The sequence below is a fragment of the Sorex araneus genome, chromosome 3, assembly GCF_027595985.1.
Source record: "Sorex araneus isolate mSorAra2 chromosome 3, mSorAra2.pri, whole genome shotgun sequence".
In the NCBI taxonomy this organism is placed as follows: Eukaryota; Metazoa; Chordata; class Mammalia; order Eulipotyphla; family Soricidae; genus Sorex; species Sorex araneus.
The window spans coordinates 120,060,406-120,075,370 of NC_073304.1; the positions used below are offsets into that span (position 1 = coordinate 120,060,406).

The 14,965-nt window shown below is 58.7% G+C and overlaps 1 protein-coding gene across 1 annotated transcript; it reads left to right on the forward strand.

The window, feature by feature from the left end:
- The first annotated feature begins 1,308 nt into the window (after positions 1-1,308).
- TBATA (thymus, brain and testes associated) lies at positions 1,309-13,848 on the forward strand. The gene is made up of 9 exons (XM_004615424.1): positions 1,309-1,355; positions 2,734-2,963; positions 4,962-5,114; positions 7,234-7,322; positions 7,488-7,490; positions 7,988-8,149; positions 10,318-10,399; positions 11,370-11,511; positions 13,680-13,848. Exons 1-9 carry the CDS (start codon positions 1,309-1,311, stop codon positions 13,846-13,848), a joined length of 1,077 nt encoding a protein of 358 aa, XP_004615481.1.
- Positions 13,849-14,965: the final 1,117 nt, after the last annotated feature.

Sequence of the window (14,965 nt, forward strand, 5' to 3'; positions counted from 1 at the left end):
AATTTACTGACTTCCTGGCTTAAGCTTTTACCTTTGCTGTGACTCCAGCATTTTAGCTAGTCAATAAAAATGGATAGATTGATAGAGAAATAGATCGATAGATATGCAGGTTCATATTTAGATTAATCACAGATTTGACATCAATTCATTTCATTGAGTTAGTTTGTTTAAAATATAACGAGAACTGGAGAGATCATACCAGGGCTCAAATCTCTTGCCTTACGTGTGGCCGTCCTGGGGACAGACGGGGAACTGCATATGGTCCCCATCATCACCCGGGCATGCGTGTGGTCCCCCGAGCACCCTTTAGAATGATCCCACCTGAGTGCAGAGCCAGGAGTAAGCCCCAGGCCCCTCACAGTAGAATAATAATTTAGACCTATATAATGAACACTTTAAATATTATGACCATTTTACATCTCTTATAAGTTATTTGGGGGGGTTGGAGGGATCATACTTACAGTGCTCAGGGTTTACTCTTGCTCTGTCCTCAGGGATCAATCCTGGCAGTGCTCGGGGACTGACTATATGCAGTGCCAGGATTGAACCTGGGTCAGCCACACACATGCCCTGCACACTCTCTCTCTCTCTCTCTCTCTCTCTCTCTCTCTCTCTCTCTCTCTCTCTCTCTCTCTCTCTCTCTCTCTCTCTCTCTCTCTCTCTCTCTCTCTCTCGGGGGTCCTCTATACATATTTTTAAGTTTAAACAATTGTAAATCTATTTTTATGTTTAAATATTATCATAACCATTTCCTTAAGCCAGGGACGAGCATGCCTCCACTAACTACCGCCTTCCCAACTTCTCTCTGAGAGTCGGTCAATTCTGAGAATCACCCCTCAGCTACATTTTGTGTTCGCCTTTGTGTTCTCGTGCACAATGACCATTTTGCTTGCTCTGAAACCTCATTGCTCAAAAGCATCTCAGGCTTTGGCCCTTCTGGAACTTGCTTTCTTGATTCTTTCACAGCTACTTTACAGCTCCACTTTGGTTTAAGACCACGTGGGCTTCTCCCCACGGGCCACCATCTCTTATACCCTTCTCCGGCCACTGAGTTTGGCGCTGCAATGCTTCCCTCACTGGAGCAATGGAGCGTGTGATTCTGCACGCCCCAGTCTCTCGAGTGCAAGAGTGCCTCTATAACTCTTGGAGAGAAATTGTTAAAGAAGGTGGCTGGGAAAAAAAAAAATACCCTTCAAAGAGAGGAAGTATTTTCACCTTATCCCTGCCCCACCAAAGTGTGTCCTGGTTTGCACTCCCAGCAGTCTCCCGCAGTTCCAACTGGCCGTCTCCCACCCTGCACAAGCCACAATGACCACAGAAGTGGACACGCAATTGTCGGAACATCTCCCCATGAGGTAAAGCACCAATGTCCCCCGGCCCTCTGAGGGGCAGGGATGGGAGGAAGACAAGCTGCCAGGAGCCCCCGGGTCCTGCCTCGCCTCCCACTGCCGTCAGCCAGGCTCCCTGCGGGTTCTGAGCAGGCTCTGGCTGCAGGAGGGCCATTCCTGGGGCAGGGGGTGGACGCGGGGCACACGGAGACCTGAGGCCTCCAGAGCTGGAGCGCTCTGGGGGAAGTGAAGGCCAGGGAACGGCCATCTTTCTAGAAGGTTCACTCTCTTTATTTCTTCTTTTTTTGCTTTATGGGTCACACCTGGCAATGCACAGGGGTTACTCCTGGCTCTGCACTCAGGAATCACCCTTGGCAGTGCTCAGAGGACGATATGGGATGCTGGGAATCGAACCCGGGTCAGCTTCGTGCAAGGCAAACGCCCTACCCACTGTGCTACTGCTCCAGCCCCTTCGCTTTATTTCTTTAAGTCTCAGATTCTTTAGAAGCAAATCCGGGATGAAACAGGACACCCAGGGACCTGATCAGCAAGATTCCCAGAGGGTCCAGGGGGAGAACATCCTGCTTAGGATATCCAGAGTCCGCCTATTCTCCAGAGGGGTCCCTGACAGCCAGGGCCACCGGGAGAAGGACGCAAACAGCGAGCAGGCAGGTGGTCCCTCCGGGCTCCGGATGAGAGAGCAGCGGAGGGGGACATTTGCTGGAGCTTCCTCCGGGGGCGGAGGCCCAGCATCCACCCGCAGGTGCAGGTGGGGGCAGAGAACCCGAGAGGGTGGGTGTCTAGTGAAACCAAGTGGGGGAAAGCCTGTAGCGTCCCTTTAGCGTCCCCCCGACAGCTACCCGCCACTCTGCTCCCCCAAAGGGGCCCCACCGCAGGGAAGGTGCTTGCTGGAGTGTTCTGGCCTCGGCGCCAGCGTTGGCCCCAGATGCTGGGTCTGTGCCAAAGCAACCTTAAAGTCGGGGGGTGGGTATGGCAGGTGGGGCGTACCCAGAGCTGGCCTCTCCTGGGTGGGGCCAGCCCCCTGGCCTGGGAGGTTTATATAACATGCCTTTGCTCCGTACCAGCTGTTTGCGTGACCAGGTGGGTCTCTGGCTTCTCTTTCTGGCATAAGAGGGTTTCTGGGAGAAAAGTGGGGACCCGGGGACTCCATCTGAGCGCTCATGAGTGGATCCTAGCCCTCTGCTAAGGTATTTCGGGAAGATTAAGGTTCCCTGGGACCGGAGGGCGCCCAGGGGGACAGGACTCTGGCAGAGGCCCGGCTTGGGTGTCTTGGGGTGGTGGGGGAGCCCTGGCATATCCAACAATGGACTGGTGAGCACTGAGCTCTGAGTTCGGGCGCACCACTGCCAGGAAGCCCCACCCTCTCCTTGGCCCTCTCCTGCAGTCCCAGTGTTGCGCCAAAGTCTGAAAAGAAACCAGAGCCCAGGCCCCGAAGCCACAGGGACGTCAGGCCGAGTACAGACCTGGTGACTCCCGGGACCTCGAATTTTACGCGAATCCACAAAGAGAGCCCCAGGACCAACTCCTCGAGCTCCTGCCGCTTCGGCAGCCTCAGCCATCACTCCTTCTTCTCCCGGCACCACCCGCACCCACAGCACGTGGGGCACATCCGAGGTAGGGCTGGCGGGGCCGGGGGCCACTGGGCGGGGACGGGTACTGGGGAGTGGAGGGGTCTGGCCCCTGCTTCCAGGTCAAGGCCCGGAGAGGAGGGGAGTGCGAGGAGGAGGGTGGAGAGAAGCACGGGCCCGGACTCCTCCGTGCTCCTGTTTCACAGACTAGGAAAGGGAGGGAGGGCGAGTTGGCCCAGAGCTGCGTTCTAGGCTCGGATTCAGGTCACCTCATCCACTCATCTCGTGCCAAAAGCTACTGAGTGTGGATTGACCCGTCAGTACGTTTGGAGGCCCTGGGCGTGTGACAGACAGTCCCTGGACAGAGCAGCCCGGAGCCCGAGTGTGGAGAGAGCCCAGACAGGGAGGGGAGGCTGACCCGCAGCATGGCAGGGAGGCGGGGTCGTACCCTGAGCACCACATGGGTCATGTGGGTCTCGGGAAGATGCCCCAGGCAGGGCCATCAGCAGGGACACGAGTGCCCTGTCTCTGATGCAGCCACAGCAGGGAGCCCAGGGTGGCCAGAGCAGAGTCAGAAGCGAGAAGGATCTGCTGGAGCGGAAGTACAGCAGGGAAGGCACTTGCCTCACGGGGGGAGACCTAGCTGTGATCCCCGGCATCCCGTAGGGCCCCCCAAGCCCCGCCAGGAGTGATTCCTGACTGCAGAGTCAGGGGTAAGCCCTGAGCATCGGTGGGTGTGACCCCCCCAAAAAAAATAAAAGGGGGCCAGAGCAATAGCACAGCGGGGAGGGCGTTTGCCTTTTATGCAGCCGACCCAGGTTCAATCCGTGGCATCCCATAGGGTCCCCTGAGCACTGCCAGGAGTAATTCCTGAGTGCAGAGCCAGGAGGAACCCCTGAGCATCGCTGGGTGTGACCCCAAAAGCAAATAATAAATAAACAAAATTTTTAAAGGAGATGCAGCAGGCAGGTAGTGGGGGTCCCAGAGGGTCCCCCATGAAACAGTCTCCCCAACTCAGATGGGAGCCACAGGAAGACAGAGAAATAAAACGAGTCGTCAGTGGGTCCCTCTGGCTGGTCACTGGGCCAAGGAAGAGGTGGGGGAAGTTGGTGGCCCTGTCCTGGGGATACACGGAGGGTGTAGCCGACCTTGAGTAGAAATGGAGCACAAGGGGCTGCAGAGACACCACAGCGTGGGAGGAATTTGACTGTGACCCTGGTTTGACCCCCGGGAATGCTTACCCCCCTCCCCCACCCCCACCAAGCAATACCAGGTGTGCTCCCTGAGGGCACAGAGCCTGGAGTAAACCCTGAGCACCGCCAGGTGTGGCCCCCAAAACTAACAACAACAAAGTTATCATCCAGTCCTTCAGTGAGAGGCTCCCCAGGTGTGAGACGTCCGCCCCCTCCACCTGCCCCGATAGGCTGGCGGTATGCGGGTCTCTCCTGGCTGCACCGGGACGCGGCTGCGGTCCCAGGGATGGAACCCTGAATTCCCTGACTGTGGCCCTCAGGCCTGGCCAGGGGCCAGGAAATGTGGCTTATAGTTGGACTTGAGGACTTTTTTGGGGAGGGGGGCACACCCAGTGGTGCTCAGGAATGACCGCTGGCGGAGCACTAGGGCCCAAATGTGTATAGACCAGGGCTGGCCACACTCCGGCGAGATAGTCCATCCCCCTCCTGCACTGTCTCTCCGCCGGGAGCCTCGTTTTCTCCACAGCCAAGCCAGGACCTTGCATCACAGACTGTTTCCCAGAGTCCCCAGGCCACAGCCCTCACCGCTATGCTCACACTCCAATTCGCACCTGGGTCACAGGAAGGAGCTGGGGGCGGGGGTCCAGACCCCCACTGTGACTGAGCATGCCCTCCCCTCTCCTGGGAAGGAGGCTGCCGAGAGGGTATCAGAGGGCTGGGTGATGGGAACAAGAGCCACTGCTCTCCCGCCCAGCCCACCCCCTGGGTCTCCTGCCACCTGCCCCTCCCAGCAGCCTGATGTCCACGGGGTCCCCCTAAACCTCCCTTCCCTGTCCTCTCACCCTTCCCAGATCTCACTGGGAACCGCGTGTGTACGGTCAGGGCCGAGTTCTCTCCAGCCCACCTGCCCCACAGCTCGCTGCTGGGCTGCTGTCTGAAGATGCCCCAAGTCTCTGTCCCCATTGGAGACCCACAGTCCAATCGGGAGCCCCTGCTTTATTCTGGTGAGTATGTGGGCCGCCTCCCTCCACCCGGGGCAGGAAAAAGGCCCCTTGGGGGTGGGTGTCTGAGAAGGAAACGGGAGATTCATTTTCTTTGGCGGCCACATCTGTGTTATTCCCCACCCCCACCCCTCCCCGGGGCCCCCAGAATTGGCCGCCACCTGCTTGGATCTGAGGAAAAGCGAAGATTCTGTGTGAGCAGTGGAGAGTGTGGGGCGGAGAGACCTCCATAGGGAGCCCTGCCTGCTTGCTTGACACCCCCAGGGACATGCCGGGTGGGTGGGGACCGGTAAAGTCAGCCACGAGCACTGCAGGGTGTGGACACAGCAATACACTGGCTCCACGGGCAGCCTTGGACTGCATCCAGGGGCCATTTAACCTGCAAAGCGTGGGTCTGGCCCCCAGAGCCGTGGCCACAGGCCGGAGTGAGGGACCTGGTACCAGAGGGAGAGAGGAGAGAGTTCCTACCTCCACCCAGAGTCCTCCGCTGCCCTCCCAGGAAAGAAATTCTGTAGGAGTCAAGTAGTGAAGAGAAATAGTTTTGTTCAGGGAAATATTGGGGGGAGGGAAAGAGAGAAAGAAAAATCATGAAATCATGCGTTTGACAGAGAACAAAGGCTCCCCGAGAGGAGTACCCCATAAAATAGAATAAAGGGATGGCATGTCCCCACGGGAAATGTGGGTGAGCCCAGAATGGGGACGGGCACTGGCTGTCTCAGCAGAGTTGGGTTTAAGGGTTTTCTGGGGCTTTCCATGCAGGCCAGAGACTGTTGCGAGATTTGTGGTGTGGGAAGGAGTCGGCTCTCTGTGCTCCTCTCATCATTTTTTTTTTCTTGTTGGGTCACACCCAGCAATGCTCAGGGGTTACTCCTGGCTCTCCACTCAGGAATTATCCCTGGCAGTGCTCAGGGGACCGTATGGGATGCTGGAAATCGAACCTGGGTCAGCTGCGTGCAAGGCAAACGCCCTACCCGCTGTGCTATGGCTCCAGCTCCTCCTCTCATCATCTCTTGTTGCCTTTGGGTGGGGGCCAGGCTTTGGGGCCACACCCAGCGGTGCTCAGTGTGTACTCCTGGCTCTGCACTCAGGGATCACTCCTGGTGGGCTCCTGGTAGGACAGTATGAAATGCCAGGGATTGAACCTGAGTCAGCTACGTGCAAGGCCAGCACCCTCCACACTGCACTGTCGCTCTGGCACCTTCCACAGCTCTTGAAGTATCTCCTTTCCTGAGGGGGCCCACCTTTCCCTTGACACTGCCCGCTCCTGTCAGTCTTACAAGGCCGCAGTTTCTGTATCTCCACAGGGGATGCGGCCTTGGAGCACTGATTTAGGGCTGGGAAAGGGGCGAGTCCTTCCCCCAGAAACTTCCTGCCTGGACAACAGGCCAAGACAGAGAAAGGGGGTTGGAGTCACATGACTGGCGGTCATGTAACTTGCTGCACCAGATGCAGAGGACATTGGAACTGTTTCGTCATGTGTGTGCTCAGAAACCAGTCCATCAGGATAGTCAGCCAGAGATGGGGCTAGCGTGGGATTCCAGAGGCCTCTGCGGAATCATTCCTCAGGGGGATGAGGCCAGTGCACAGGTGTGTGTCGGGGGCGGGGGGAGAGGCCAGGTAAGCATGGAAAGGAGCTTTGGAAGGTCTGCTGCCAAAGGCCCAGTGGTGTAGACCCTGCCGCAGCCCACCTGTGCACACAGGCCTGCTGGCTTCCAGTTCCCCAAGGGGGAGAAGCAGATAAAGCCACACACGTCAGCACAGGAGCCGACCGCTCTGCAGCTGTCCTGTCTGCAGGGGCTGGCAGACAGGCTAGGATAGGAGCTAACACCCCGCCCAGCGGGACACCTGCTCCCGCCCTCACAGGGGGGAGGGGGAGGTGGGGACAGAGCCTGGCCTGTCTGACCCCAGTTCGACCCCCGGCATAACATGGTCTCCCCGCCCCACCCTGAGCACCCCCCAGGAGTGACCCCTGAACACAGAGCCAGAAGCAGCGCGCACCTCCCCTCCCCAACACCCTCCCTTCCCTGTAAGATGGAGAGAAGAAACCCACCACCCAGCACTGCGGGGTGGTGGGTGGGGGGGAGCAGAAATCAATGGGCAGGCCCTTGTCCCCTCCTGCCAGAGGCCTGGAAGAAGGAGCTGAAGCAGCTGTCCGCCCGGCTGGCCGCCTTCACCACAGAGAGTGAGCCAAGGGACAGGAAGGAGAAAGAGGTGGGCCAAGAGCAGAGGCATGGGCCTTAGCCTTAGCCGGGCCCTTGAGTTGGTGGGGAAGCCGGGGCGTGGGGTGAGGGGGAGGCGGGGGGTGCCTAACCAGAACCAACACCTGACCCTACAGTGTAGAGTCTTGGGCTGCAGAGCCTAATACCTGCTCTACAGCAAGTTCAGTGCCACTCAAGGCCCCTCAACTAAGCAGTCTGGGGCTCAGTTTTATTACCTGTAAAATGGGTGCCAAAGCCCCACTCCTTCACTGTAGCCGCGCAGGGGGGGTCTTTGGGCCTAGTGCCACCGGCCTGACTGAGAATGGCTTCCCAGGGCCACGCAAAGGTACCAGCTCCAGAGGGGCGGGCTGGGCAGCTCAGGTGGGCACTAGGGCAGGCAGTGGAGGCTTTGGCCCAGGAGATGGCTCTCAGACTCTGACAGGTCAGCAAGGCCAGCAGTGAGGGCCAGCCCGGCAGTGTCTGAGGGTCACAAGGATTAGCCGGACCTCAGCACTGCCTCAGGAGGAAGAGATTTGGCTCTGATAGCACATTGCCCTCCTAGCCCAGAGATACCCGGGCCCCTGCGACACTTCCACCTGGGATTCTAGGAGCAGAGCTGACTGTGGCCTTCTCTCTCCCCTCCCCCACTGCCCTCTCCTCTGGCTACTTCTGTTCTAGCCCGAGAAGGCCCAGCGTGAGCACGGGGCCAGATACTCAGCACAGACGGGCAGGCTCATCCCCCCGCCCACCAGAGCTACCAGCCACCTCCGCTCAGGCAAACCCACTTGGAGTAGATACGGCAGCTCGCAGGCCTTCTTCCTGGAGGACCGGGATCTGCTGGTGAGGACCCAGCCCGGCGGGGCTGCCGGCCTGCCTACGGCCTCTGTCACCATGTCCTTCCTCCCCAAGTGCTTTCTCTTTCTTTGGGTTTTGGTTTTGTTTGAGGGACACACCCGGCCAACGCTCAGGGGTTACTCCTGGCTCTGCATGCAGGAATCACTCCTGGCATGGTAGGGGGGAACCATCTGGGATGCCGGGGATCGAACTCGGGTCCACCGTCTGCAAGCCAAGTGCCCTCCCCACCGCTATTGCTCCTGCCCTCTTGGAGGCTCCGTCCCACGCAGACTCCACTGAGTCCAAAAGGGGGTGACATCAGCCCCCTCCCTGTGGTGGGCCGTCTTGGGGGCAGGGAAGCAGCTCCCAGCACAGCTGGTGGGGCACTGGTGATTACGTTTCCTGAAAGGGAACAGCAGGCCAGGTAAGTCTGGGAGCCCCAGCCACACCTGAGAGCCAGAAAGGCCGCTTGGGCGGCAGCACTTGACGTGTTCGTGAAGGAAATGACGCGGCAGAAGCAGCAGCAGCAGCGGTCACGGCCATGCCTTGTAGATCTTCCATCCTATGGGAGATGCCAACCCTGCGGCCTGCCCGGGGCCAGCGTGTCCAGCGGCAGCCCGCCCTGGGACAGTCTGCCCTGGGCCACCGCAGAAAGCAAAGCTTCTCTGAGCTCCAGGCTTCCCCTCGGCCCGGGGCGAATCCAGGACTCACCAAGGGCGACTCGGGCATCAGAGATGTCTGCTAAAACACATCTGTTCTAGAGGCCAGAGAGAAACCACAGTGGGGAGGGCGCTTACCTTGCAGGCAGCTGACCCGGGTTCGATTCCTGGCACCCCACAGAGTCCCTGGAGCACTGCCAGAAGTGATCCCTGAGTGCAGGGCCAGGAGTAAGCCCTGCACACACTGGTGTGACCCCCCCAAGCCAAAACATAAAATGTGCCATTCTCCAGGAGAGGCCGGACACGGAGCCAGCGCCCGGACCCCTTCCCCAAGGCCCCACACTGGCGAGTGCGCCATCCCTCTAGAGCCTCGAGCCACCTGGGCCGTGGGTAGAGCAGACAGGGCCCGGCACCCCCATTCCACTGAGGGGAGGCTGAGGCCCTGCTGAGTGGCATCCTGTGTCCCGAGCCCCAGAGACGCACGGCAGCAGCAGGACTAGAACCCGGCACTTTCTCCACCATAGGGCGGCCTCACCTTGCCTGGAATTAGGTTCTCAGGTTCCTTGGGGAGGGGGCACAGGGCAGGTAAGTGGGATGGGGAGAGAGAGAAGGGCCCAGGGGCAGGTGGGGAGGGGCGCGGCGGGTCCCTTTGGGGGAGGGCGGGCACCCCGGCACGCATACACCTGGGGCGAGACCAGGCCCAGTGTCCACTCTGCCAAGGATGAGGCAGAGCTGCTGGGCACTGCCAGCCCCCCAGGCCCTGGGAAGACAGACTGCCTGGCACTGAGGGACTCCCCCTTTCCCAGGGCACCACAGGCTCTCCCTCCTACCACCGGCCCCAACTTCAGCCGACCATAGACTGACCCACCTCCAGGAACCTGGCCTAGGGGTGCCCAGTAGCCCATCCACGGCAGCACTGGACCTTCTTTTTCTTGACTGGGGGACATGGAAGGAAAAGATCCACAAAATGGCAAAGGCCAAGGAGGCAGCTGGGAAGCAAGAGCACACGTGGGGCAGATGGATGGAGCTGCAGGCCGGGCGGTCCACGGAGCCAGCCTGCCCCGGGGGTCAGCACGCTGCTCTGACCCTGCCTCCAGGCTCTGGGACCTCAAGGGGGGGCAATGGGGACCCCGCACTTTCTACGCCAGGAACGGAGGGACTCGAGATCCAGTGCGTCTCCAAGGGGCCACGGGCCAACTCTGGCTTGACCCCCCAGTGAGAGCTGTGGCATCCGCCTGTCCGATTCTCACGCTCAGTTCTTTGCCATCTCCCAGCTCGGGAATCTCCTCTCTCGGGGTCCCGGATTCCTCACCTGCAGGGAGATGACAAAGAACCTTCCTCTGGGGCTGTGGGAAGAAAAAGCATCAAGTGCAGTGCAAAGGCCCCTGGATGGGGTGTGGGAACAACATGAGCCCCCAGTTTAGCCAAGTATGGCCCTGGCCCCATCTCCAGGGGTCCTTCTGGTGCTGCTGCTGGAACTGTCCTGGCACCCTGACGGCCTGTCCCCACCTGCAGGTCCTCGAGCTCCTGTGTCAGATCCTGCAGACAGATTCCTTGAGGTCTATCCAGGGCTGGCTCCTTGGCGCATCCCAAAGAGGTGAGGCAGCTCCAAGGACCCCAAATCTCCCCCCTTCACATGTTGCCCAGATCTCTGCTCCTTTCTGGAGCCCTCTGCAGGACACTCCCCACGTGCCCCCTTCGCAGCCCTCGAAGCCCTTGATTTCTCTGACCCTCTCCCTGGAGAGATCCCCTGAGCTGACCTCAGCTCTGGGCAAGGAGGGAGAAGCGCAAAGAACAGCACCGGCAGCCCCAGCCCAGCTCCAGCTTGGGACATGCACACCTGAGTGCACAATCTCACAAACATGAGCACATGCACATACATACACATGTGTGTACATACATGCACATGCATGAATACACACATGCATGCATACATACATTACACAAGAGCACAAGTGGATGCGCACCTGTGCACAACACATGCACTCAGTACACAAGAGCATACATGGATGCACACACATGCACACACGTACTCAGTACATAAGGGTACACATGGTTGCACACAGAACACAAGTGTGCATATGAATGCACACATGCACGCATACACGTGCATGCATGCATTCAGTACAGAAGAGCACACACAGATACACACACATGCACACACATGTTCAGTACATAAGAGCACACATGGATGCCCACACACGCACACACAAGGACCCTGGGACAGTCAGTGGGAATAGATAATAGCCAGAGAACAGATTTGAGAGTGGGAAAGTGGGGGAGGGATGAAGGTGAGGAAAGGGGAGAAAGAAGGCCCCCAGCACCACCTCAGGCCCACAGGATATGTGTAGGATTGAGGGTGTCGGACGAGGGATGCAGGCGTGTGTGTGTGTATGTTGAGAGAGAGTGGGGTAGGTCGGGGTCAGCACGGAGGGGACCGCCCCAGGAGACAGAGGAGCAGAGCGGGAGAGGGTTCTGAAGGCTGTTGTGGGCCAGGGTCTCCCGGGGGTGCTCTCTGCTGCCTGTCCCGTCCCTGCGAGCCAGGACTCTGCCTGTTGTGCTTCTAGAAAAAGATCTCGCATTCAGTTTCCTGAGCACGGCCCTGAGACAGCTACGGACTCAGACTTCAGTCTCCACTTCAGAAGCACAAGTCTTGAGCCAGCTGCAAGAAGCTCAAGAGAAGGAGAAAAGCTTGCTACCATCCTACAGGTGGGCACCGTACCCCTCCACGGTGCCCTGGGCTGTTTCCTCACCCTTAGCCAGCTTCTCCCACCAGAGGGAACACCTGGCACCTGCCACTCCAGCTGCTCACTGGCCTGGGGTCCCCAGAACCACTGGTGGCCACTGCCTAACTGTAACCTGGCTACAGCTGTGGGGTTGCCCCGGGCATGACCTGTGCCATTTGTAGGGCGTCAGGGTCAGATAAGCCTCAGCCAGGCTTCCAGTAGCTTCTTGGCCTTTGGGAAGGTGAAATGGGGATGGAGCGCCAATATAAAACAGGCGCAAGTGCCCTGCCACGGCCTGAGTTAGGGACAGGCTTCCTAGGTCATGGGGAGCGTCTGCATGCACCCGGAGCCGGCCGCGTTCACCACAGCCCCCTGGCCCCACAAGTGAGGTTTCCCGTCCTCCTGGTCCGTTCCGCCACCTCTGAAGCAGCGCTCCCTGCACATCACAGATGAGAAACAAAGGTTCAGAACAGTTGAGCGACTGTTCAGAATCATCGGGCGGGGGAGCAGAGGCGCGGGGATGCAGGCCCAGCCCAGCCCCTTCCCAGCACCCAGTGCCCGCTCAGACGACCTCTCTCAGGATGCAGATTCCTTGAGCTTCTAACCTGGCAGGAAGCAGCGAGGGTGGGGGTGTATTTCTGATGACCACCTAGAATCTGGGCGGAAGAGGGTTTGATGGAGTCGAAGAAAGGGGAGACAGGAAGGTGCCAGGAGGGACTTAATCTGGGGGTGCTTGGGTCAGGGGTGGACTGGATGAGGGGGGTTGGCCCTGGCCCTCGCCCTGGATTTCTTTCCCACTTTGAGAGCCCAGGAGAGGCAGAGGAGGAAGGAGGTGACACTGCAAGCTCGGGCAAGCCCCTTCTCAGTGTGAGCACAGCTAAAGGCCTCTCCTGGCACTGCAGGAGGGAAAACAGCCTCAGAGATAGCGAAAGCCTCATGGCGGTTCCAAGCTGACAGGAGATAGGAGCATCTTCCCCTTCAAAGGCCCTTCGTTAAGAAAGTGGGGGGCTAAAGGAGTTTGGAAGCAGCAGCAACTGAACTGATAAAGCCCCCCACCCGTAGCCCCCTTACAACTCCTGGGACAGGAGGGCAGGCCCTGGACTCCCAGTTGCTAGGCCCTCCTAGGCAGGGAAGGGAGTCATTCTTCGTGCTTCTCCCGGAGGAGAACTCTCGCCTCTCCCCCGAGTCCCTTCCTCTGGGGCTCCCGTCCACCTTTCTCTCCCCTGTTGACCACAGACAATCCCAGAAGAACCGGCCGTAACAAAGAGAGAGAGCAGGTAAGATCCACGCACTGGGTTGTGCTTTGGGAGGAGAGGGGGTTTCCAGGTCCACCCTGGCTGGACCCTTCAGGGGGTGTAATCCCTGCTCAAGGACGTGCTCATTGACCCTGTCCGTGCACTTGCTCCTCCAGTGCTCACTGATCCCACGAATGCTGCTTGAGCCACTCTGTGTGCCAGACTCGGGCTCACGAGGGAGGAGCCGAGACAACACGGGTAGTGGAGCTTGCCCTAGCAGAGACGCACAGATAATATCGGTGGCCATCGGGAGCGTGGGGGGAGCTGCCGCCTATAGCAGGGCCACGCACACGAGAGAAAACTCAGAGAACTAAGAGAAAGGAAATAATGGGAGGGCGGGCAGGGTGAGGCAGGTTGTTGGAGCTGGATGGCAGGAGAGATGGAGTCTGCCAGGTGGAGTGGGTTGCTGGGGGAGGACCCCCGTGTGTCCCCTTCTGCGTGCTGGCCAGGGGGGCTGGTGGGCAGGGAGAGACGTGGGGAATGCGAGGGAACATTGCACAGGGGCCTGTGGGGAACAGCTGGGTTTATGGTCTCCTGCAGGGCACCGGGGGTGCACTGGATGGTTATGAGCATGGGGCACGCCTCTGACTGCCGGGTGGAGAGTGGACTGTGGGGTGGGCGAGCACTGGGATGGCGGAGACTGGGGCAGGGACTGCTATATCAGCCCAGAGACTCAGCCCGGCCAGGGCTGAGGTCTCGTCAGAGCAGGGACAGAAGTCCCAGATGGACATTCATCTCCCCCACTAGACTCGGCCAGGAAGCCTGGCTGAGGGCAGGGGCAGCCCCTGGCGGAGAGGAGGAGGGCCGGAGGGTGGCCTCCCTCACCCTCTCCTGTCCCCTGTCTCCTTTCTCCCAGGGCGTCTTGGGAAGGCACAAGTCCTAAGGATGCATTTGCATCACGGGGCAGAGGAAAAGGCAGAAAGCTGAGCACCCAGGCCAAGAAGCAGCCCTTCCCCCACCCGTCTACCACAAAGCTCATTCTGGCCTACCACAAGGAGCCTATTAAACTGTTCTTTGCCCAGTAGGGGGGGCACTCCCCTCTCCTTTCACCAGTAGGTCTGTGCTTGGGGTCATTTATTCTGAGACATGGAACCTTTTTAATACACCACCCTGCCCCCCCCCACAGGCATCAGGTACAAGGTACTTACTTGATCGGTTTAGGTTGCAGAGCACTGAAGGGCGGGGGGCAGTTGGGACAGGCTGAGGAAGGGTCTCTGTCTCTGCCACTTCTTCAGTCTAGGCCACTGGTCATAGCTGAGGGCTGGAAGCTGCAGCCTGCTTAGGGTCCATGATTGAGACCGCCCCGGGCGCGGAGACGGGGGCTGGGTACTGGCTGACGGTGAGCACCGCATGAACTGTTCTACCACTTTCCCTGTGAACTCTGATTCTCCCAGAAGCCACAGGCAGGAAGGGATTAGGATACGTCTGCTCTTAGAGATGAATAAATTAACACTCAGAAAGGTGAAGTGACTTGTTTCAGGTCAGCTGTCAGCAGCAGGGTCTGATTCTGAAACCTGTGCTCTCTCACCGGCCATGCTCTGCCCCTGAGAGATAGCCCTCACTGGGAAGCACGAGCGTTAGCAAGCAGGCAACGGGCAAGAGGAGGGAGGGAATGAACGGATGCTCGAAGGCTCTGCCTGATGGGCCCCGGAGGCAGGTGGAGCGTCTGTGCTTTCAGATTGAGGGAGGATGGCTTTGACTTTAAAAGTGCAATGTCTTGAGAATTGGGGAAATTTCTCTGGAAATGTAGGATTGTCGGGTTGCAAGGCAGGAAGGCATCAAAGACTTACAATGTCCTGGCCTGTGCTTCTGAGCCTCTACTCTGATCTCTCACCTCAGCCCATGAATTCACGCTTGGCCGCGCTACTCAACCCCCACCAGCTCAGATGGACTCACGGTCTTCTCACTGACCCCACTTACACAAAGCACTGGGACGCAACAGGCTAGAGGTTTTCTGTGAAGCCTGAAACAAGTGTCGCTGAATGAGGTCCGGGTAAAATCATCAGCTGTTTAAAGTCCTTATCCCCTGCTCCAAGCCTTCTCTTCGCCTCTTCTCATCCCTCCCTCCAGTTACCCTCCTAAACCATCCCTGTTTTCACCTTTTTTCTTTTTTTAAAAAAATGCAGTAAAGTCCACATGATA